This window comes from Anolis sagrei, chromosome 5, assembly GCF_037176765.1.
Source record: "Anolis sagrei isolate rAnoSag1 chromosome 5, rAnoSag1.mat, whole genome shotgun sequence".
In the NCBI taxonomy this organism is placed as follows: domain Eukaryota; kingdom Metazoa; phylum Chordata; class Lepidosauria; order Squamata; family Dactyloidae; genus Anolis; species Anolis sagrei.
In genome coordinates, this window is record NC_090025.1 from 191,685,803 (window position 1) to 191,709,615 (window position 23,813).

At 43.7% G+C, this 23,813-nt stretch overlaps 1 protein-coding gene across 3 annotated transcripts in view; it reads right to left on the bottom strand.

Moving 5' to 3' along the window:
* Positions 1 to 23,813, bottom strand: part of PLXNA4 (plexin A4) — a 770,557-nt gene that overhangs the window by 241,412 nt on the left and 505,332 nt on the right. For all 3 annotated transcript variants that reach the window (XM_067469348.1, XM_060776421.2, XM_060776422.2), the window contains exon 5: positions 15,907 to 16,007. In XM_067469348.1, coding sequence (XP_067325449.1) covers positions 15,907 to 16,007 — 101 coding nt within the window. The remainder of the gene's footprint in view (positions 1 to 15,906; positions 16,008 to 23,813) is intronic.

Sequence of the window (23,813 nt, forward strand, 5' to 3'; positions counted from 1 at the left end):
GTTTTAATGTATATGTTTGTGTGTTAATAACCTTGTGTCTATGTTTTGAATACTTTGTATATACTTTCTGTGTTATTGCATGCATGCAAACCACTCTGAGTCCCTTAGGGGATATAGAGCAGTATATAAATGAAGTTATTATTAGGTTCTTGTAGGTTTTTTTCAGGCTATAGGGCCATGTTCTAGAGGCATTTCTCCTGACGTTTCGCCTGCATCTATGGCAAGCATCCTCAGAGGTAGTGAGGTCTGTTGGAATTAGGACAATGGGTTTATATATCTGTGGAATGAAATCCACAAGCATGTGGACAATTTCAACAGAAAGGAGGAGACCATGAAAATGAACAAAATCTGGCTACCAGTATTAAAAAAAACTCTAAAATTACAACAGCAAAACAATAGAGAGTAAACAATCAGGCACATCTAATCACCTCTCAACAAAAATCCCCCCAGGCACTGCCAAGCCATCAAATGCTAATTAAGGTGATCAGCTGAAACATTCACACCTAGCTCCAGCAGAGAAGAGCTCTGTGCCCCACCCCAGCCATTCCACATATATATAAACCCATTTTCCTATTTCCAACAGACCTCACTACCTCTGAGGATGTTTGCCATAGATGCAGGCGAAACATCAGGAGAAATGCCTCTAGAACATGGCCCTATAGCCTGAAAAAAACCTACAAGAACCTAGTGATTCCAGCCATGAAAGCCTTCGACAATACATTGAAGTTATTATTATTATTTATAAAACAGCACAAAAACAAAATAACTGAATAGAGATGACAAAAAAGATAAAACGGGGAGAGAAGGGGAGGGAGAGAAAGAAGAAGAGGTTGGAGAGAGAGTGGAACGGAGAAAGAGAAAGAGAGAGAAAGGAATATTGCACAGAAAAGGGGACAAAACAAACCTGGGTTTGGTTACTCTCAACAATTACCATTATCCCCAAGAAAATAGCCCTCGGTGCCTCATTGTCTGGCATGCTCTTTTGTACACTGGCCATCGAGCCCACTTGAGGAATAATTGGATGAGCCACCAGCGCGCTCAGGATGAAAAGCTTATCTGTGCCTGGCTTCCCATATAACCCATGCCAGGAGATAGATGAGGCTCCATAAAGGTGTCAAGAGATGATGTTGGGAGCCTGGTTTATTCTCCAGTTGCAAACCTGTCAGGAGCCTGACACCATCAAGAATGATGAAATTTCCGAGAGGGAACAATGCCGTCGGATGCAGAGACGTGACCCTGCCCTGGGGAGAAGTCCTTCAGCGTGCCATTTTCTCTCATTGGCAGATCATCAGCGGAGGCAGAGACACGCCAGAGAATGAGAGAGAGGAAACAACTCCCTAGAAAGAGCTCCACAGACCGAGATGGCTTTTCTCCCCCGCTCTCCTATCCCCCTCCCCAAGTTCATCCATCCATCATAACGGTACTGATTTTGCTCTAGAGACAGACATGTCAGCAGAAAGAACCTGACAGGCTACGCATTAATATCCCGGTCATCCATAAAAATTGGAAATCACAGCAAACATGGCTGTGCCTGACCTCAGAAAAGTATTGTACAAGTAGCAAAAAGTGAGGAGAATCCAGTGGAATCTCCCAAAGAAACATTTTAGGATGATCAAAGGATGCTATATATCTATATGTTGTTATTCATTCATTCAGTCGTCTCCGACTCTTCGTGACCTCATGGACCAGCCCAAGCCAGAGCTCCCTGTCGGCCGTCACCACCCCCAGCTCCTTCAAGGTCAGTCCAGTCACTTCAAGGATGCCATCCATCCATCTTGCCCTTGGTCGGCCCCTCTTCCTTTTGCCTTCCACTTTCCCCAGCATAATTGTCTTCTCTAGGCTTTGCTGTCTCCTCATGATGTGGCCAAAGTACTTCAACTTTGTCTCTAGTATCCTTCCCTCCAGTGAGCAGTCGGGCTTTATTTCCTGGAGGATGGACTGGTTGGATCTTCTCGCAGTCCAAGGCACTCTCAGAACTTTCCTCCAACACCACAGCTCAAAAGCATCCCTCTTCCTTCGCTCAGCCTTCCCTAAGGTCCAGCTCTCACATCCGTAGGTGACTACAGGGAATACCATGGCTTTGACTAGGCGGATCTTTGTTGCCAGTCTGATGTCTCTACTCTTTACTATTTTATTGAGATTGGACATTGCTCTCCTCCCAAGAAGGAAGCGTCTTCTGATTTCCTGGCCACAGTCTGCATCTGCAGTAATCTTTGCACCTAGAAATCTATATCTATATCTATATCTAAATCTATATATCTATATATCTCTGTGTATACCAGTATTAAAAAAAAAGTACAAGTTGGGAACCACTGTATAAGGCAGTGGTTCCCAACTTGTGGTCCATGTACCACCAGAGGTCTGCAAGAACTAAAATATGGTCCATGGCCTCACTTTTACTACACTGCCTGGTCTCACAAAACCTTCTTATAGTGCCGAGGCTTATTAAATATATTTTTCTGTGGGTGAGCAGATGATGACTGGGTTGTTGTAGGTTTTTCGGGCTATATGGCCATGTTCTAGAAGCATTCTCTCCTGACGTTTCACCTGCATCTATGGCAAGCATTCTCAGAGGTTGTGGACTTGAGCCCAATCGTCCATGGCATTGAAACAACACCTCCTTCTGTTCTGCCTGTGTAATATCTATACAAATGTTTGCCTTTTATGTGTGCTTGTTATCCGCCCTGGGTCCCCTTTGGGATAAGAAGGGCGGAATATAAATAAAGTGTTGTTGTTGTTGTTGTTGTTGTTGTTGTTATTATCTGGAGGCCACCTTTTGAAACCACTAGTCATTAGGGCTGGGCAGTTTCATTTCGTTAATTCGTAATTCGTTAATAATTCGTTATTTTTTTTAATTACAAAACAATAACGAACCATTCTGGAGCAATTTTTTTAAAAAACGAATTTTTAAACACGTTTTGTAAATGCTTCGTATTTCGTTATTGTATTCGTTTCGTTATTGTTCTGAGGTCATTTCGTTATTATTTCCGCATGTCTGGGGCAAGTTTTTTGTTAATTAGTGAAAAAAAATTATAATATCACACCAACAGTCAACAACAGAGGGAGAGGGAAGCTTCAGAAGTTTTTGGAGGTTTTTTAGCGTATTTCGCGGTCGCGTCTGCCATTAACGAATCGATTCGTTATTGTTTCGGAAATCGATTCGTTAATGTTTTGTAATTTTTTTCACATTTACGAAATTTCGTAAATATCGAACTTTTTAAAAGGAAAATTTTGTAATTATTTTAAATAATGAAATGCAAAAACCCCCAAAAAACGAATCGATTTTAGAAACAAATTTTTCCGTTGTTACCCAGGCCTACTAGTCATGGAAAGATATGATCTTGTTAGAAGTCAACTTTTTGATAAAGTGATGTTCATAACCATTCATGTAATGGCACACAGATAAATCAGTAGTTAAACTGATAAACCGCGACTTTGAACTTATTTTGTCGTGTCAGAACAACCAGTCAAATTATATTACATTTCTAACAGAGTAAAGCAAACAAGCAGATTACAAAATTTGTGAATATGAGAGTTGATTAAATGTCCTTTGACCAGTCTCTGGCCACTTGGAGTGCCTCTGGTGTTGCTGCAAGAAGGTCCTCCCTTGTGCATGTGGCAGGGCTCAGGGTGCATTGCAGCAGGTGGTCAGTGGTTTGCTCCTCTCCACACTCGCATGTCGAGGATTCCACTTTGTAGCCCCATTTCTGAAGGTTGGCTCTGCATCTCGTGGTGCCAGAGCGCAGTCTGTTCAGTGCCTTCCAGGTCGCCCAGTCCTCTGTGTGCCCAGGGGGGAGTCTCTCATTGGGTATCAGCCATTGGTTGAGGTACTGGGTTTGGGCCTGCCACTTTTGGACTCTCGCTTGCTGAGGTGTTCCAGTGAGTGTCTCTGTAGATCTTAGAAAACTATTTCTAGATTTAAGTCGTTGACGTGCTGGCTGATACCCAAACAGGGGATGGGCTGGAGATGTCTCTGCCTTGGTCCTTTCACTATTGGCTGCTACTTCCCGGCGGATGTCAGGTGGTGCAATACCGGCTAGACAGTGTAATTTTTCCAGTGGTGTAGGGCGCAGGCACCCTGTGATAATGCGGCAGACTTTGAACTGCCAGGGACTAAGACATGCCACTGCACCAAAAGAAACCCATATAATCAGCTAGCAGAGTTTTGAAAATGTTTCTTTGAAGTTGAAGTTGAAATTGCAGTTGTCCAAAACATATACTCTCCCTTGAAACCTCTTAGTTTAAAATATGCACTCAGAGACCAAACAAAAAATTACTAAGTCTTCTTTAAAAAGTAACATATCTTGTTTACTCACAAACATCTTGTATTAATTTAGCATACAGGCACATTTCTCATTAAAGTTCCTTTATAGATAAGATGTGGTTTCTCTGTGTTGAGTACACAGGACATCATATTTAATCAATAGTCCAAAGTCTTTAAGTATACATCTTATGAAAGTCCAAACTGTATAACTGTACTCACTGCTTCTCAAATCAAACATACAGTAAACTGTTCCTGCATATGTTCAAAAGACACAATTGAAGTCCAAAAACATACTGATAACATATAGACTCTTGAGTCCGAACATGTTTACATGTAGCCCCTCCCACAACAAAGAGTTCAGTCAAACTGGAAAATCAATATATACATACAATACAGGTTAGCAAACATAAACAAACAGTGAAGGCTTGGAAGGTTGCTATTTCCAATAGAAGGTAGGCCTTATAAAGATCCTCTGTTAAATAGTTCAGATATTTTACTTACTTACTTGGAACAGATTTTTATATGGCTAGGAAGCAATGATATTTTAATACTATGCAGATAGCTAATTGTATCCTGATGCTAGAAACTGAATAGCAAGGCACCAAAAAAGAACAACATGCAGAGTAAATAGAATGTAAACGGTTCCGGTCCTGCCTATCTGTCTGAACGTATCTCTCCTTACAAACCATCTAGGAATTTAAGATCTTCTGAGGAGGCCCTGCTCTCGGTCCTGCCATCTTCACAGGTTTGGCTGGCAGGGACGAGAGTCAGGGCCTTCTCAGCGGTGGCCCCTTGGCTGTGGAATGCCCTCCCCAGGGACATTAGATTGGCATCCACCTGCTTAACATTTCATAAAAGAGTCAAAACCTGGCTATTTGAGCAGGCTTTCCCAAATGCAGTGTAGCAGATAAACTCTGATCTCAGAATGGCTGGACAATGCGACTGGATAATGATTTGGTAATGAAATGAAATGCGGAGGATTTATTGTTTTATGATGTTTTTATTGATATTATTATGTAGTGAATTTTTATCTATGTTTAAATATTTTAGCTATTTTTATATTGTTATGGGCATCGAATTGTGATGTTCTCTAAACAGCCATGAGTTGACCCCGGGCTGAGAATGGCAGCATAGAAATATAGTAAATAATAAATAAATAAATAATGTTGCCTTGCCCTTTAAAGTATTCTGTTTATTGTTGGGAAGTTGACTTTGACTTTGACTTATTTTGACCCTATGAATGATAGGCCTCCAAGTCACTCTGTCTTCAAGAGGTCTTGCTTTCTGGACTTATGTTTTAAACTGGCAGGGAGCTCAGAGGGTGATTTAGCAGCAAAAGGGAAAGTCAGATATACATTTTTAATGTTAGGTTACCTTTAGTCCTTTTCACTTTCCAGAGGAATGGTTACTCTTTGATAAATGTAAATGACACACCAAGTTAATTTTGCCATGAGCTTTTTAAGTACAAAATGGTGACGGCCCATGGCTAGAAACAATAAAGCTGACACACATACTATATTATGAGAGACCGAAGAAAAGAAATGCATCCGGTCTTTCCCATGAGCTGCATTTCAGGGTCATCCATTTGATACTCTTGGCAGGAGGTTTAAGGCAAATAAAAGGAAAGGCAACGAAGCACAAATGGATGGATTTCCTTGCCATAATTCACGACAAGAAGAACTAGGAATTCATGAGCCATCTGGAATGAAAGTATCCCTAAAGTTTGCAAATTGGGAACAAGCAATAGGAGAAGAACTTTCTGACTGTGAGAGCTGTTCAACAGTGGAACTCTCTGCCTCGGAGTGTGGTGGAGGCTCCTTCTTTGGAGTCTTTTAAACAGAAACTGGATGGCCATCTGTCGAGGGTGCTTTGAATGCAATTTTCCTGCTTCTTGGCAGAATGGGGTTGGACTGGATGGCCCATGAGGTCTCTTCCAACTCTACCATTCTATGATTCCAAGAACAGCAAAGTTATCCAGGTTGAGTTTCAGAATTTTCTATTTGGAGGGCTATGCTAACTTGTCATTGTAGACACACACTATACAAACTTATTTTAGGAACCTATGATAAGTTTGGGTTGTTGTGAGTTTTTCAGGCTGTATGGCCATGTTCCAGAAGCATTCTCTCCTGATGTTTCACCTACATCTATGGCAGGCACCCTCAGAGGTTGAGAGGATGCCTAAGGATGAAACTTATGATAAGTTTCATTTCCAACTGAATGACCATAGGAGTATTACAGAACCTCAAGGCAAATTTGGACATCCCTGGATAACAAAGCTAAAGACTATGTAAAATGAAACGACAACTCCCATGGTTCCATAGCACTGAGCCATGACGGTTAAAGTGGTTTCAAACTGCATTAATTCCACAGTATAGATGCACCCCCTGTGTGCTTCAGAATCCTTTCATGCTCCAAGGTCATAGCACTATATTCCACCTTGATTGTCATAATTCATATCTTATAGAATCTTGTAGTTTGTAGTTTGGTGGGGCACTAAAGCTCTCCATCTGAAAATTTTTAGTACCCCTCCTTAATCCCATCTCTCCATAGTCTGGGAACCATAGCAACAAAAGGGGAGTCATTGTGGTAAAAATGTGAAGTGTGAAAGAGCTGCAGAGGTCCATAACATTTCAGGGGAAGCAACAATATTCAGAAAGGTTTTCTGAAATTGTAACTAAACCAGCCATCCTTTCACATTTATGGAGGTAAGGGGTACAAGGACCCCCCATTCCTCTAAAGCCACATCTTTTTAACCCAAGAGGACAAATTTGGAGGGCTAAATATATTTGTTATCCCCTGCAGATGTCAAAAAAAGACATATGCATGGGTCAATGTAAGTATTATACCTTAAGGTAAAGGTTTTCCCCTGACATTAAGTCTAGTTGTGTCCGAGTCTGAGTGTTGGTACTCATCCCCATTTCTAAGACGAAGAGCTAGCATTGTCCATAGACACATCCAAGGTCATGTGGCTGGATGGACTGCATGGAGCGCCATTACCTTCCCACTGGAGCGGCACCTATTGATCTACTCACATTTGCATGTTTTTGAACTGCTAGGTTGGCAAAAGCTGGAGCTAACAGTGGGAGCTCACCCCACTTCTCAGATTTGAACCCGTGACCTTTCGGTCAGCAAGTTCAGCAGCTCAGCAGTTTAACCCATTGTATTCAAGAATGTTGACTTACTCAGTGATCTGGTTCAGGAACATGATGAGCCAATTCTGAAACACTTGAAAGATATTAAAGTGAAGTTTTCAGAAGCTGGGAATCCTATGACCTTTACATTAGAATTCCACTTTGAACCTAATGAATTTTTCGCAAATGAAGTTTTGACATAAAACATACAAAATGAGGTCAGAACCTGACGATTCTGATCCTTTCTCCTTTGATGGACCAGAAATTATGGGTTGTTCAGGGTGCCAAATAGACTGGAAAAAGGGAAAGAACGTTACTTTGAAAACCATGAAAACCATTGTGTTACCGGGGACTCTGGTGTTAAGGTTAAGTTGAACCTTAACTTTTATTTTAAAAGGAACCATCTCGAAGTAAAGTGGCAAACGGCAAGGGCTTAGTCCATCCTTGGAAAACCTAGTTTTTGAATGAGGAATGACCCTCATTCCTCAATGCTACCCCTCTATTCTGCTTGCTACCCCTCTATTCTGCTTTGTTTAGACCACATCTGGAATATTGTGTCCAATTCTGGGCGCCACAGTTCAAGAGAGATATTGACAAGCTGGAATGTGTCCAGAGGAGGGCGACTAAAATGATCAAGGGTCTGGAGAACAAGCCCTATGAGGAGCGGCTTAGGGAACTGGGCATGTTTAGCCTGAAGAAGAGAAGGCTGAGAGGAGATATGATAGCCATGTATAAATATGTGAGAGGAAGCCACAGGGAGGAGGGAGCAAGCTTGTTTTCTGCTTCCTTGGAGACTAGGACGCGGAACAATGGCTTCAAACTACAAGAGAGGAGATTCCATCTGAACATTAGGAAGAACTTCCTGACTGTGAGAGCCATTCAGCAGTGGAACTCTCTGCCCCGGAGTGTGGTGGAGGCTCCTTCTTTGGAAGCTTATAAGCAGAGGCTGGATGGCCATCTGTCAGGGGTGATTTGAATGCAATATTCCTGCTTCTTGGCAGGGGGTTGGACTGGATGGCCCATGAGGTCTCTTCCAACTCTTTGATTCTATGATTCTATGATTCAACCTATCCACAGGTCATATCAAAATCCATCATTCCCCCCCCCCCCAAACCTGCCCTTGACTTATATGTGAGGTATATGTGACCATTTCTTATTGCCTTGTATTGCTTAAATTGTTTTAAGTTTATTGAATAGTATGCTGCCCGGTGGCGCAGTGGGTTAAACCACTGAATTGCTGAGCTTGTTGATCGAAAGGTCGCAGGTTCGATTCCAGGGAGCGGCGTGAGCTTCCGCTGTCAGCCCTAGCTTCTGCCAACCTAGCAGTTCGAAAACATGCAAATGTGAGTAGATCAATAGGTACCGCTCTGGGGAAGGTAACGGTGCTCCATGCAGTCATGCCGGCCACATGACCTTGGAGGTGTCTACAGACAATGCTGGCTCTTCGGCTTAGAAATGGAGATGAGCACCACACCCCAGAGTCAGACATGACTGGACTTAATGTCAGGGGACTACCTTTACCTTTACCTTTACCTATGCTGCCCTAGAAGAATACCACACAAGGAAGGATATACATATTTTGCATATCAAAATAAATAGGTGATTCAACCACTTTTGTTTAACATGGTAGTGAGTAACTTTTAAAGTGATAAGCTAAGTAATGGAAATGAATTACACTTGAAAAAGGAACTTTTCTAGGCTCTGACCCTGTCGCAAAGAGCAGCAGTAAAAGCTGTTGGGTGGAGGGGATGAATAAACCTTGGCCAAGTTAGATCAGCAGTCGAAAAATCGAGAAATAGAGAAGGAACTGTTCAAAGAATCTGATTTTATCAGGGCCTCTGAAGGCAGCTTGGGTTACCTGGGACTCTGCTTAGCAACTTGCAAGACTTGGACCAAGAAAGGTAAAGCGGAGGTCGATCGATCTTGCAAACGGCAGTATTGAGTTACTCCCTGAGAGCAGACAGTATATATTTTCATGGCCAAAGCAGGGGAAGGGAATGGGAAACTAAAACGATAAAATTTAAACCTTCCTTCTCAGGCCCACAGAAATATCTATGGAGATGCTGTGGGTGAGTTAGTGTTTTACTCCTTCAAATGGAATTCAGTTTGCAAAGGCAAACAACCAGAAATGCAACCATCTTCTAGTCCATAACACATCCCAGGCATTATCCTGAGTCCTGTGGATCAGTAGAGGAAACCCATAGTCTCATGGGGAATCAACATGTAGGTAAATTCTATGGATTCAATAGGTCTGCTGTATTACAAACTAGCAGTAACATTCAATCTAGCCAGAAACAGTATTTCACAAAATGACAAATTCAACAGGGTATTGCCATGATAGTAAAAGTGGGAGGTAGTGTCGATGAAATTAAAGAAAGATTTGATATTATGATGCATTGCTGCACTGTAATATTGCATATATCATAAAATGTAATTTACATATTTACTAAAATACTAAAATACTTCTAAGTATACAGACTATGTATTGTCGAAGGTTTTCATGGCCGGAATCACTGGGTTGTTGTAGGTTTTTTCGGGCTGTATGGCCATGGTCTAGAGGCATTCTCTCCTGATGTTTCGCCTGCATCTATGGCAAGCATCCTCAGAGGTTGTGAGGTCTGTTGGAACTAGGACAAAGTGTTTATATATCTGTGGAATGACCAGGGTGAGACAAAGGACTCTTGTCTGCTCTAAAATTACAACAGCACAACAACAGAGATGAAGCAGGCAGGGACATCTAATTACCTCTCAACAAAAGTTTGCTCCAGGCACAGTCAGCCCATTGTATGCTAATCAAGGTGTTCAGTTGAAACATTCACACCTAGCTCCAGCAGACAAGAGTCCTTTGTCTCACCCTGGTCATTCCACAGATATATAAACCCTTTTTCCTAGTTCCAACAGACCTCACTACCTCTGAGGATGCTTGCCAAAGATGCAGGCGAAACGTCAGGAGAAAATGCCTCCAGACCATGGCCATACAGCCCGAAAAAACCTACAACAACCCAGTGATTCCGGCCATGAAAGCCTTCGACAATACAATCATCATCATCATCATCATCATCATCATCATCATCTGGGACTTCAGACAGACAGAGTTTTAGAGCACAATACTACTGACCTCACAATTGTGTTAAAAACAAAGTATGGATTGTCGATGTTGAAATCCCAGTTGACATCAGGATTGAAGAGAAACAACTAGAAAAGCTGATACGATATGAGGATTTAAAGATCGAACTGCAAAGACTCTGGCAAAAACCAGTCAAGGTGGTCCCAGTGATTGGCACACTGGGTGTAGTGCCTAAAGACCTTGGCCTGCACTTAAACACAATCAGCTCTGACAAAATCATCACCTGTCAGCTGCAAAAGGTCATCCTACTTCGATCTGCACACATTATTTGCGGATACATCACACAGTCCTAGACACTTGGGAAGTGTCCGATGTGTTATCCAATACAACAGCCAGCAGAGTGTCTCCTGTGGACTCATCTTGTTGTGTTTCAAATAATACACAATCAGCGCTGACAAAATTACCATCTGCCAGCTGCAGAAGGCCACCTTACTGGGATCTGGATGCATTATTCACCAGTACATCACACAGTCCTAGACACTTGGGAAGTGTTTGACGTGTGATCCAATTCAACAGCCAGCAGAGTGCCAGCTGTGGATTCATCTTGTTGTGTTTCAAATAATAATAATAATCTTTATTTATACCCCGCCACCATCTCCCCAAAGGGGACTCAGGGAAGCTTACATGAGGCCAAGCCCGATAATACATTACAGCAACAAAAAATAACATCACAATAAAATAAGTAAAACATAAGAGTAAAATAAAACTGTGCAAAATAACAAAGTGAAAAATTAAATACAAAGGGTGGGCCCGATACACAACATAGAATAGTAAAACTCTGGATGAGATAAGAACGAAAAAGGTACATTTGTAAGGAAGGAGATTGTAAGGGATGGAACAGTGGAGACAGGCCTTCAGAAAGGTGGGGGGAAGTGCAATACGAGGACAACATTATGGGAAAAACAACAGGAAAGAAGTATATGGTCACTCTCCAAAGGCAGATAGATGAAGGTAGATGAAGCTTGTCCAAAACCTTACATTGATTTCAGTAAGGTATTAGACAAGGTCCCCTTTAATACTCTTGAAAACAAGCCAATCAAATATGGGCTCAACAATGCTAGCCCACATTTGGCTAGTTGAGTCCAAAGGGTGTTGTTCACCACTGGTTCCTCTTCATCTGGAAGAGACGTGACTCATGAGGTGCCACAAGGTTTGGCCACTCTAATCATAAATTAGGGATTGACCTCAATATTTTTGTAAACAGGCCAAGTGGAGTTGTTTATGAGTGGGGTTAATTTTATTCCCAGAGCTCAAAGAAGTTAATCATTCCCGTGATGATCTTCCATCCAACTTTCATTGGAACACCAGAATGGAGAGCAGCAGGTTTTTGAAGCAAATCTTGGTGACATCTGGTATCATGTAATACGAGGCTTGCTTGGATTATCAGAAACATCAATCAGTTCTGCAGTTAGTTCCCTTTCTGTGATGCACTTGTTTCTCCTTCAGAATCAATATGGCACAGATTCTATGGGTATGTTTTTCAGAGGAACAAGGAGAACCTGAGGTTGGAAAGGTTATGTCTTCTCTTCCTCCAATGCCAGGGTAATGGCAGTTGGGACAGAGGGAGAGCCTTTCATCTACTTCTAGGCCTAGACATGACGGAATGGTGTCTGTCTCTTCTTGTTTCCCTCCAAAGTTGTGGCAGTGGCAGTTGGGCAAAGGGATGGGCATTCATTTTCTTCTAGGCCCAGGCACGATGTAGCTGATTTTCTGATTTTACCTGTCTCTGCCTCTTCTTTTCTCACTCTGAGGTGGGGGCGGTGGCAGTTGGGCTGAACTGGGGCTATCATCTGCTTCTGAGCCAAGACATGATGGAGCTGTACCTGCTTCCTTTTCTCTCTCTTTACAGTAAGGGCAGTGACAGTTGGGAATACGGGAATGTGCTTCATCAGCTTTTAAGCCAAGGCATGATGGAGTTGTGCAGAGCTCTCCCTTGCAGTCATGGCAATGGCAGTTGGGCTGAAGTGGGGCTATCATCTGCTTCTGGGCCAAGACACGATGGAGCTGTACCTGCTTCCTCTCCTCTCTCTTTACAGTAAGGGCAGTGACAGTTGGGAAGAAGGGAATGTGCTTCATCAGCTTTTAAGCCAAGGCATGATGGAGTTGTGCAGAGCTCTCCCTTGCAGTCATGGCAATGGCAGTTGGGCTGAAGTGGGGCTATCATCTGCTTCTGGGCCAAGACACGATGGAGCTGTACCTGCTTCCTCTCCTCTCTCTTTACAGTAAGAGCAGTGACAGTTGGGAAGAAGGGAATGTGCTTCATCAGCTTTTAAGCCAAGGCATGATGGAGTTGTGCAGAGCTCTCCCTTGCAGTCAGGGCAATGACAGTTGGACTGAAGTGGGGCTATCATCTGCTTCTCGGCCAAGACATGCTGGAGCTGTACCTGCTTCCTCTTCTCTCTCGTTACAGTAAGGGCAGTGACAGTTGGGAATAAGGGAATACGCTTCATCAGCTTCTAAGCCTAGGCATGATGGAGCTATGCAAAGCTCTCCCTTGCAGTCAGGGCAATTACAGTTGGACTGAAGTGGGGCTATCATCTGCTTCTGGGCCAAGACATGATGGAGCTGTACCTGCTTCCTCTCCTCTCTCTTTACAGTAAGGGCAGTGACAGTTGGGAAGAAGGGAATGTGCTTCATCAGCTTTTAAGCCAAGGCATGATGGAGTTGTGCAGAGCTCTCCCTTGCAGTCAGGGCAATGACAGTTGGGCTGAAGTGGGGCTATCATCTGCTTCTGGGCCAAGACATGATGGAGCTGTACCTGCTTCCTCTCCTCTCTCTTTACAGTAAGGGCAGTGACAGTTGGGAAGAAGGGAATGTGCTTCATCAGCTTTTAAGCCAAGGCATGATGGAGTTGTGCAGAGCTCTCCCTTGCAGTCAGGGCAATGACAGTTGGGCTGAAGTGGGGCTATCATCTGCTTCTGGGCCAAGACATGATGGAGCTGTACCTGCTTCCTCTCCTCTCTCTTTACAGTAAGGGCAGTGACAGTTGGGAAGAAGGGAATGTGCTTCATCAGCTTTTAAGCCAAGGCATGATGGAGTTGTGCAGAGCTCTCCCTTGCAGTCAGGGCAATGACAGTTGGACTGAAGTGGGGCTATCATCTGCTTCTGGGCCAAGACATGATGGAGCTGTACCTGCTTCCTCTCCTCTCTCTTTACAGTAAGGGCAGTGACAGTTGGGAAGAAGGGAATGTGCTTCATCAGCTTTTAAGCCAAGGCATGATGGAGTTGTGCAGAGCTCTCCCTTGCAGTCATGGCAATGACAGTTGGGCTGAAGTGGGGCTATCATCTGCTTCTGGGCCAAGACATGATGGAGCTGTACCTGCTTCCTCTCCTCTCTCTTTACAGTAAGGGCAGTGACAGTTGGGAAGAAGGGAATGTGCTTCATCAGCTTTTAAGCCAAGGCATGATGGAGTTGTGCAGAGCTCTCCCTTGCAGTCAGGGCAATGACAGTTGGACTGAAGTGGGGCTATCATCTGCTTCTGGGCCAAGACATGATGGAGCTGTACCTGCTTCCTCTCCTCTCTCTTTACAGTAAGGGCAGTGACAGTTGGGAAGAAGGGAATGTGCTTCATCAGCTTTTAAGCCAAGGCATGATGGAGTTGTGCAGAGCTCTCCCTTGCAGTCAGGGCAATGACAGTTGGACTGAAGTGGGGCTATCATCTGCTTCTGGGCCAAGACATGATGGAGCTGTACCTGCTTCCTCTCCTCTCTCTTTACAGTAAGGGCAGTGACAGTTGGGAAGAAGGGAATGTGCTTCATCAGCTTTTAAGCCAAGGCATGATGGAGTTGTGCAGAGCTCTTCCTTGCAGTCAGGGCAATGACAGTTGGGCTGAAGTGGGGCTATCATCTGCTTCTGGGCCAAGACACGATGGAGCTGTACCTGCTTCCTCTCCTCTCTCTTTACAGTAAGAGCAGTGACAGTTGGGAAGAAGGGAATGTGCTTCATCAGCTTTTAAGCCAAGGCATGATGGAGTTGTGCAGAGCTCTCCCTTGCAGTCATGGCAATGACAGTTGGGTTGAAGTGGGGCTATCATCTGCTTCTGGGCCAAGACATGATGGAGCTGTACCTGCTTCCTCTCCTCTCTCTTTACAGTAAGGGCAGTGACAGTTGGGAAGAAGGGAATACGCTTCATCAGCTTTTAAGCCAAGGCATGATGGAGTTGTGCAGAGCTCTCCCTTGCAGTCAGGGCAATGACAGTTGGACTGAAGTGGGGCTATCATCTGCTTCTGGGCCAAGACATGATGGAGCTGTACCTGCTTCCTCTCCTCTCTCTTTACAGTAAGGGCAGTGACAGTTGGGAAGAAGGGAATGTGCTTCATCAGCTTTTAAGCCAAGGCATGATGGAGTTGTGCAGAGCTCTCCCTTGCAGTCATGGCAATGGCAGTTGGGCTGAAGTGGGGCTATCATCTGCTTCTGGGCCAAGACACGATGGAGCTGTACCTGCTTCCTCTCCTCTCTCTTTACAGTAAGAGCAGTGACAGTTGGGAAGAAGGGAATGTGCTTCATCAGCTTTTAAGCCAAGGCATGATGGAGTTGTGCAGAGCTCTCCCTTGCAGTCAGGGCAATGACAGTTGGACTGAAGTGGGGCTATCATCTGCTTCTCGGCCAAGACATGCTGGAGCTGTACCTGCTTCCTCTTCTCTCTCGTTACAGTAAGGGCAGTGACAGTTGGGAATAAGGGAATACGCTTCATCAGCTTCTAAGCCTAGGCATGATGGAGCTATGCAAAGCTCTCCCTTGCAATCAGGGCAATGACAGTTGGACTGAAGTGGGGCTATCATCTGCTTCTGAGCCAAGACTTGATGGAGCTGTACCTGCTTCCTCTTCTCTCTCTTTACAGTAAGGACAGTAAGGGCAGTGACAGTTGGGAAGAAGGGAATGTGCTTCATCAGCCAAGGCATGATGGAGTTGTACAGAGGTCTCCTTTGCAGTCAGGGCAATGGCAGTTCAGACAAAGGGACTTTCATCTGCTTCTGGGCCTAGGCATGATGGAGCTTTGTCTGCCTCTTCTGCTCTTTGTCATCTTGCTTCCACTTCCTCTGACTGCACATTGCAGGTGCCTGATTTTCTCTGGCACTTGCCGTGACAATGTGTTTGTGTTTGTTTGTTTCTAAATGCCATCTGAGGAAACTCTCTGGGCTTCCTCCTTCAGTAAGCATATTGGCGTTGCTCTCTCTCTCTCTCGCTCACATTCTAAATTTGGAATCCCCAGGTACTGTTTCCGAGTGACCGGCTTCCCCCCACAAGGGACAGACCTGTCCATTTGCAGCTTCATTCCATGTCACGCAGCCAGTGGTGAGAAAAGGGGACGTGGAAGAAGAAAAGGAAGCAAAGAAAGAAGCAATCACCTTCCCAAGTCCTTATCTCTACCAGCTGTACTTACGTATTATGGAGCACACACCATCCACAGTGGGGGTCCCCTGAACCCAGGCACTCGCTGCAGCTCTTGTATTGTCCACATGACTCCACTGGCACTCGGGTAAGCTGTGGGCAACAAGAAGAAAGAATGTGTCAGTTGCTACTGTGGTTTTAGTTGTGGTTGCAAACTGTATTGTGTCGTGCAGTTTCGAGATCCATTTGTATAGCAAAGTAACAGGGAATCAGAATATTTCTTCTAGCAAAAGTCTTCATCCCCATCATCCCCTTCCACCTCCTCATTTCCACCAAGTCAGAAGGTACTGCAAAGTCTAAATCCTGTTGTTAGTCCCAGCAACAATTAAAATATTGAACCAGTGGGATTTACCTATGTGTGTCTGTTCTAGTTGGGACTAACCCATTGGAACTTATCCTCTGTAGCAGCAAACCAAGCATCTCTATGGAGTCATCCATGGTGCTGAATCATAGACCCCATCTAGTTTCAGCACCTTGGAGAACTCCTTTGTATTTCAGATCCATTTGTATAGCAAAGTAACAGGGAATCAGAATATTTCTTCTAGCAAAAGCCTTCATCCCCATCATCCTTTTCCACGTCCCCATTTCCACCAAGTTAGAAGGTACTGCAAAGTCTAAATCCTGTTGTTAGTCCCAGCAACAATTAAAATATTGAACCAGTGGGATTAACCTATGTGTGCCTGTTCTAGTTGGGACTAACCCATAGGACCTTATCCTCTGTAGCAGCAAACCAAGCATCTCTATGGAGTTGTCCATAGTGCTGAATCATAGGCCCCAGCTAGTTTCAGCACCTTGGAGAACTCCTTTGTATTTCAGATCCATTTGTATAGCAAAGTAACAGGGAATCAGAGTATTTCTTCTAGCAAAAGTCTTCATCCCCATCATCCTTTTCCACCTCCCCATTTCCACCAAGTTAGAAGGTACTGCAAAGTCTAAATCCTGTTGTTAGTCCCAGCAACAATTAAAATATTGAACCAGTGGGATTTACCTATGTGTATCTGTTCTAGTTGGGACTAACCCATAGGACCTTATCCTCTGTAGCAACAAACCAAACATCTCTATGGAGTTATCCATGGTGCTGAATCAAAGACTCCAGCTAATTTCAGCACCTTGGAGAACTCCTTTGTATTCCAAAGTGATTTAATTGCTTCACTGATAAGAAAACCACCAACTACCAGTTTCTCTTACTGACAATGCACTACTTATTTATTATGAACCTATTAGATGTACTTCTGCACCTTGTGTCCAATTCTTTACCATTTCTTTGGTGCTAAAATAATTTCATCCTACAGTGCCATGATCAAGGAATCTTTTTCTGGCCCACTGGGACATGGCCATCTTTTGCTAGCACTCCAGACAATAACATCGGAGAGAATCACATTTCCTAACTTCAAGGAAAGCCTTCTCTTGTGAGCTCCCTAAAGTGCCATGAGGAGGCAAATAGGTAAACAAAACCACCTTGGAGTCAAGGTTACAGAAAAGCGGTGCCTTTCAGTGCACTGAGATGCTCATTAAGAACGTAATTACTCTCACAGAAAAATGGCTATTTTGGATTGCGAGGGATTTCTACGCTTGTCTGATTACACATATGTTTCCGATCCTTGTTAAAGCTTCATTTCCTTCTGTTCTTCCTCACGGAAAATAAACTAGAGAACAATTCCAACACTGCAGACCCAGTTGTAGTTCTGCTGAAGTCAGTGAAATGGCCTGAGGATTATTTGCCATGTTCACTCTTTTGTACGTGGCTAAATCACCCATAATGTAACATCTAGGGTTTGAAAGAATATTCACAATTATTCATCCCCAGCCATTACCGCTCAAGCAGGGAGCTTTGAGATGGTTGAACAGAAGCTTTCCGAAGCTCTAGGTGCTCTAACTGCCTATTACAGGGAAAACCAACTGATCCCCAATCCATGTAAAACACAGACATGCGCCTTTCACCTTAAGAATGGACAAGCATCCCGAGCTCTGAGGATTACCTGGGAAGGAATCCCACTGGAGCATTGCAGCGCACCCAAATACCTGGGAGTCACTCTGGACCGTTCTCTGACCTACAAGAAGCACTGCCTGAACATCAAGCAAAAAGTGGGTGCTAGAAACAATATCATACGAAAGCTGACTGGCACAACCTGGGGATCACAACCAGATACAGTGAAGACATCTGCCCTTGCGCTATGCTACTCTGCTGCTGAGTATGCATGCCCAGTGTGGAACACATCTCACCACACTAAAACAGTGGATGTGGCTCTTAATGAGACATGCCGCATTATCACGGGGTGTCTGCGCCCTACACCACTGGAGAAATTACACTGCTTAACTGGTATTGCACCACCTGACATCCGCCGGGAAGTTGCAGCCAATAGTGAAAGGACCAAGGCAGTGACATCTCCAGCTCACCCCCTGTTTGGGTATCAGCCAGCACGTCAACGACTTAAATCAAGAAATAGTTTTCTTAGATCTACAGAGACACTTGCTGGAACACCTCAGCAAGCGAGAGTTCAAAAGTGGCAGGCTCAAACCCAGCACCTCAATCCGTGGGTGATACCAAACGAGAGACTCCCCCCAGGGCACACAGAGGACTGGGCGACTTGGAAGGCGCTGAACAGACTGCGCTCTGGCACCATGAGATGCAGAGCCAATCTTAAGAAATGGGGCCACAAAGTGGAATCCTCGACATGTGAATGTGGAGAAGAGCAAACCACTGACCACCTGCTGCAATGCACCCTGAGCCCTGCTACATGCACGATGGAGGACCTTCTTGTGGCAACACCAGAGGCACTCCAAGTGGCCAGATAGGCCACTTGGAGACATTTAATCAGCTACCAAAGGACATTTAATCAGCTACCAAGTTTGCAAAATTTGTGGGTTTTTTTAAATCTGTTTGTTTGTTTTGTTCTGTTAGAAATGTAATACAATGTTCTGGTTGCGGATGACACGATAAATAAATAAATAAATAAATCCCCAGCTCAAAAAAGAGGGTTTTCCAACATTTGGCGAAAGGTTTTAGGAACGGTCATAAATGGGCAAGAATTCAGCTCGGATTTCTTCCAATGTCTGAATGTCCCAAAGTGTTGCAGAGGAATGATCCTAAAATAAATGTGGGGGCTTTTTGCACAAGAAAAAAACACACATCTCCAGACAGAAGGGGCCAACAGGATGGCCGGAGTGGAGCACTTGAATCCCCCTGCAAAGGACCAGTCAGCAGAGGGAAGGGGCCTTAGGAACCTTCCTGCAGGTAGCCCCCTCCCCTCTGCATTCGGCCATCCTGCAGCACCACCCACCCTCCCACTCTCAATTCAATATGAATTATACTGGTTGACTAGGGCCAGGTAGGAATTTTTTCCCTCCTCAGAGAGAAGGGTTTTTTGCCTACCCTATATTGAAGCTACTGGAAGTCAGGAATTTAAATGGGTGGGGGCTGTATAAATAGGTGTCACTGGCAGAGTTTGGATTGGCATACACCTTGGCACCCCTCCATTCTGGGATGAAGGGAATTTTGGGTTTATCTCTGTAGGCTTTATGGCTTAGGGCAGTGTTTCTCAACCTTCCTAATGCCGCGACCCCTGAATACAGTTCCTCAATGTTGTGGTGACCCCCAAACATAGAATTATTTTTGTTGCTTCTTCATAACTGTAATTTTGTTACTGTTATGAATCGTAATGTAAATATCTGATATACAGGATGTATTTTCATTCACTGGACCAAATTTGGCACAAATACCCAATATGCCCAAATGTGAATACTGGTGGGGCTGGGGGGGCGGGGGGTTGATTTTGTCATTTGGGAGCTGTAGTTGCTGGGATTTATAGTTAACCTACAATCAAAGAGCATTCTGAACTCCACCAAACTTACCACACACAACTCCCATGACCAACAGAAAACACTGGAAGGGCTTGGTGGGCATTGAAATGAGTTTTGGAGTTGTAGTTCATCTACATCCAGAGAGCACTGTGGACTCAAAGAAGGATGGATCTGGACCAAACTTGGCACAAATACTCAATATGGCCAAATGTGAACACTGGTGGGGTTTGGGGAAAATAGACCTTGACATTTGGGAGTTGTAGTTGGTGGGATTTATAGTTCACCCACAATCAAAGAGCCCCTTGAACCCCACCAATGATAGAATTGCACCAAACGTCCCACACGGAACCCCCATGACCAACAGAAAATACTGTGTTTTCTGATGGTCTTTGGTGACCCCTCTCACATCCCCTCATGACCCCCCCCCGGGGTCCCAACCCCCAGGTTGAGAAACACTGGCTTAGGGGGTTCCCCAAAATATTTTTGTTAGAGCCTTCCTCGGGGGTTTGTCTCTCCCCTATGGGACTTTATAGGTGGGGGGGGGGGGGAGGAGTTTACACCAATGGCCTTCTAATAATGACTGGCTGGGAAAACAAACCATCAATATGGAGTGTCCCCAGGGTCAAGCATTTCACCCAATGGTTGATTTGGCATGTGGACTCCGAAAGATACCTGGTCTTGCACCATTACCCATGTTACAGTGCTCCCCTCACAACTAGTCAATTAGCTCATTTGTGGGACACACATAACTCAAAAATAATTGGACGAAATGACACCAAATTTGGCCACAAGACACCTACTAACCCAAGGAGTGACCATCACTCAAAAAAATCACCAAAAAACAGCAAAAAGAACTTTAAAATCCAAAAAAGGAAGAAAACGACAAAGTGCATGTACGCAAATGGCTTCCCTGGCCCCAACCCCTCCTGCGCGACAACACAGCAAGCATGAGAGGCACCACCAAGCATCCTCCCTCTTCCAGCCAGAGCAGGAGCTAGGAAGATTGGTGGGTCCAGTGAAGGGGGGAGGAGGCTCATCCACCACCAGGGAAGGAAGGAAAGAGGGAGGGAAAGAAGGAGAGAAGGAAAGAAGGGGAAAAAAGGAAGAGAAGCAAAGAAGGAAAGAGAAAAGGAAGGATGGAAGCAAAGAGCAAAGGAAAGAGGTAGAGAAGGAAGAAAGGAGAGAAAGGAGAAGGGAAAGAAAAAGGGGCAAAGGAAGGGAAGAAGAAGAGAAAGAAGGAAGAAGAGAGAAAAAGAAAAAAGGGAGGGAAAGAAGAAGGAAGGAGAGAAAGAAAGAAGGAGAGAAAGAGGGACAGAAGGCTGGCCACAGCAACGTGTGGTGGGTACAGCTAGTATATATATAAAGTAAGTAAAAAATAAGTATATATATATATATTTCTACATAGGATAATTCCTTTGCAAACCTTTGCAAATACCAAAATTATACTGTTTGCACACACAGTAGGGAGAAAATTGCCATCATTATTTTTCCTGGACATAAGGTTGAAAGGCTTGAGGGCATCCATCCTTAGCAAGGTCAAATAGAATATTATTTCAAATTCCTGATGTCATCCGAAGTCAGCAGACATACACAGAGGCATAAATGTATTTTAGGAACCTAAATACCTTAAAGGTAGCAAATGACATCTGATTTCAAAAGCAAAGTAGAATCAGCTCTGCTTAGTACTTAGACGTGAGATCACCAAGCAATACCTGATGCAGTGGGCTACAATTCAGTGAAAGGAACTGACAAAACTACTTCTAAGTGTTCCTTGCCTTTAACAATGTTATGAAATTCATGAGGGATTCACAAGTCAACAGGCAACTCGAATATATGTACACACACATGCAAATATATTTTAAGGAACCAATGTGGTGTAGTGGTTGGAGTCTTGGGCCAGGACTCCAGGAGACTAGGACTTGCATCTCCACCCAGTAATGAAAACCCACTGGGCATCCTTGGTGAAGTCACTCACTCTCCCTACAATAAGATCACAGTAAGTTGGAGATGACTTGATTTTGGTAGACTTCAAGCTGAACACAAGTCAGTTGTGTGTGATATGGCAGCTAAAAAGCCAATGCAATTTTAGGCTTCATCAATAGGCATACAGTTTACATATATGGAATTGGTAGTACTGTATACTAGGGCTGGCCGGTTTGTTTCGTTAATTCGTAATTCGTTAAAAATTCGTTATTTTTTTGTTAACGAAGCGATAACGAACCATTCTGGAGCAACTTAAAAACGAAACGAATTTTTCAATTTGTTTCATAAATGCTTCGTATTTCGTTATGTATTCATTTCGTTATTGGTTTGAGGTCATTTCGTTATTATTTCCGCATGTCTGGGGCAAGTTTTATAGTTGTTTTTTATTTAATTAGTTAAAAAATATTATAATATCACACCAACAGTCAACAACAGAGGGAGAGGGAAGCTTCAGAAGTTTTTTAGCGTATTGCGCGATCGAATCGATTCGTTATTGTTTCGTTATTGTTTTGTAATTTTTTTACCATTTACGAAATTTTGTAAATATCAAACTTTTTTTAAGGAAAATTTCGGAATTCTTTTAAATATCGAAACGCAAAAAAACCCAAAAAACGAATTGATTTTAGAAACAAATTTTTCCGTTGTTACCCAGGCCTACTGTATACTCTATTCTTCTTTGGGCAGACCTCAATTAAAATACCATGTCTAGTTATGGACACATCAGTTGGGATATTGACAAGCTGGAATATATCCGAAGGAAGGTGACAATGGCAGAATGGGTTTGGACTGGATGACCCTTGTACACTTTTCCAGCACTAGAATTCTATAAAATCGCACAACAACAACAAAAGCTTCAGATTTTTGTGCACATGTGCGTGCAAGGAGAAGAAGAGAGGATCCCTTCCAAGTCTACAATTCTGTGTGCCCTCGGTTGTAATGCTTTATTTGCCACTTTCCTCCTGGGCAGTCCCACAGTAGTCCATGCTCTGGTTACATCCCATTTAGATTACTGCAACATGCTCTATGTGGGGTTGCCTTTGAAGACTGTTTGGAAGCTTCAAATGGTCCAGCGGGCATCAGCCAGGCTGCTTATGGGAGCAGAGCTCAGAGAGCACACTACTCTGCTGTTGTACTAGCTCCACTGGCTCCCAATTTGTTACCGGGCACAATTCAAAGTGCTGGCTTTAGCATATAAAGCCCTAAACAGTTCCGGCCCAACTTACCTATCCAAACATGTCTCCTTCCAGGAATTTAAGATCTTCTGGGGAGGTCCTGCTCTCGGTCCCGCCTGCCTCACAGGCACATTTAGCAGGGACGAGAGGCAGGGCCTTCTTAGTGGTGGCCCCTTACCTGTGGAATTCCTATGGAATAGATTGGCCCCCTCCCTCCTGACCTTTAGGAAAAGAGTGAAAACCTGTCTCTTCGAGCAAGATTTTGGAACTTCATTGTAACCAGATAATATTGTGAATGAATATGGAAAGGGTTTAACGATGCAAATGGACATGGATTTTAACCTGGAAGTCATTGATTTTTATAGTTACAAACTGCTTTATCATGAATTTTATTATGTGATTTAATCTGTTTTAATTAATGTATTTATGTATGTTCAGCATCTAATGTTGCCAGTCTGTACGCCGCCTTGAGTCACCTTCGGGCTGAAAAGGGCAGGATAAAAGTGTAGTGAATAAATAAATAAACAAACAAACACTACCAGTTGGATAGGTATGTACAATACATTCAGTCAGACACTGCTCCACACTAGATCCCTGCATCAGCAGAATAACTCTGTATCCTCATTGATTTGAATGGCCATAATTTTGATGGAGTACCATGGAGTCCCATCAACACTGAAGTCGCAAACTGCATTGAGTGACAGATTGCAGGAAAAATACACCTAGGTGTTATAAGCTGTTTCCAAGAAATGTTATGGGATAGACATGAGCTATGAACCAATAGACCAAGATTCATGGTCAAAATGTCCCGAGAAATAGCTAACAAAAGAGCTGAACATTGCAGTTTGTGGACCATTTTATTTTTGAACATCACAAGAGAGAGAGAGACAGAGGCAAGGAAGAGGGATGGCTGAGAAACCTGATTTCACTATTGAGATATAGC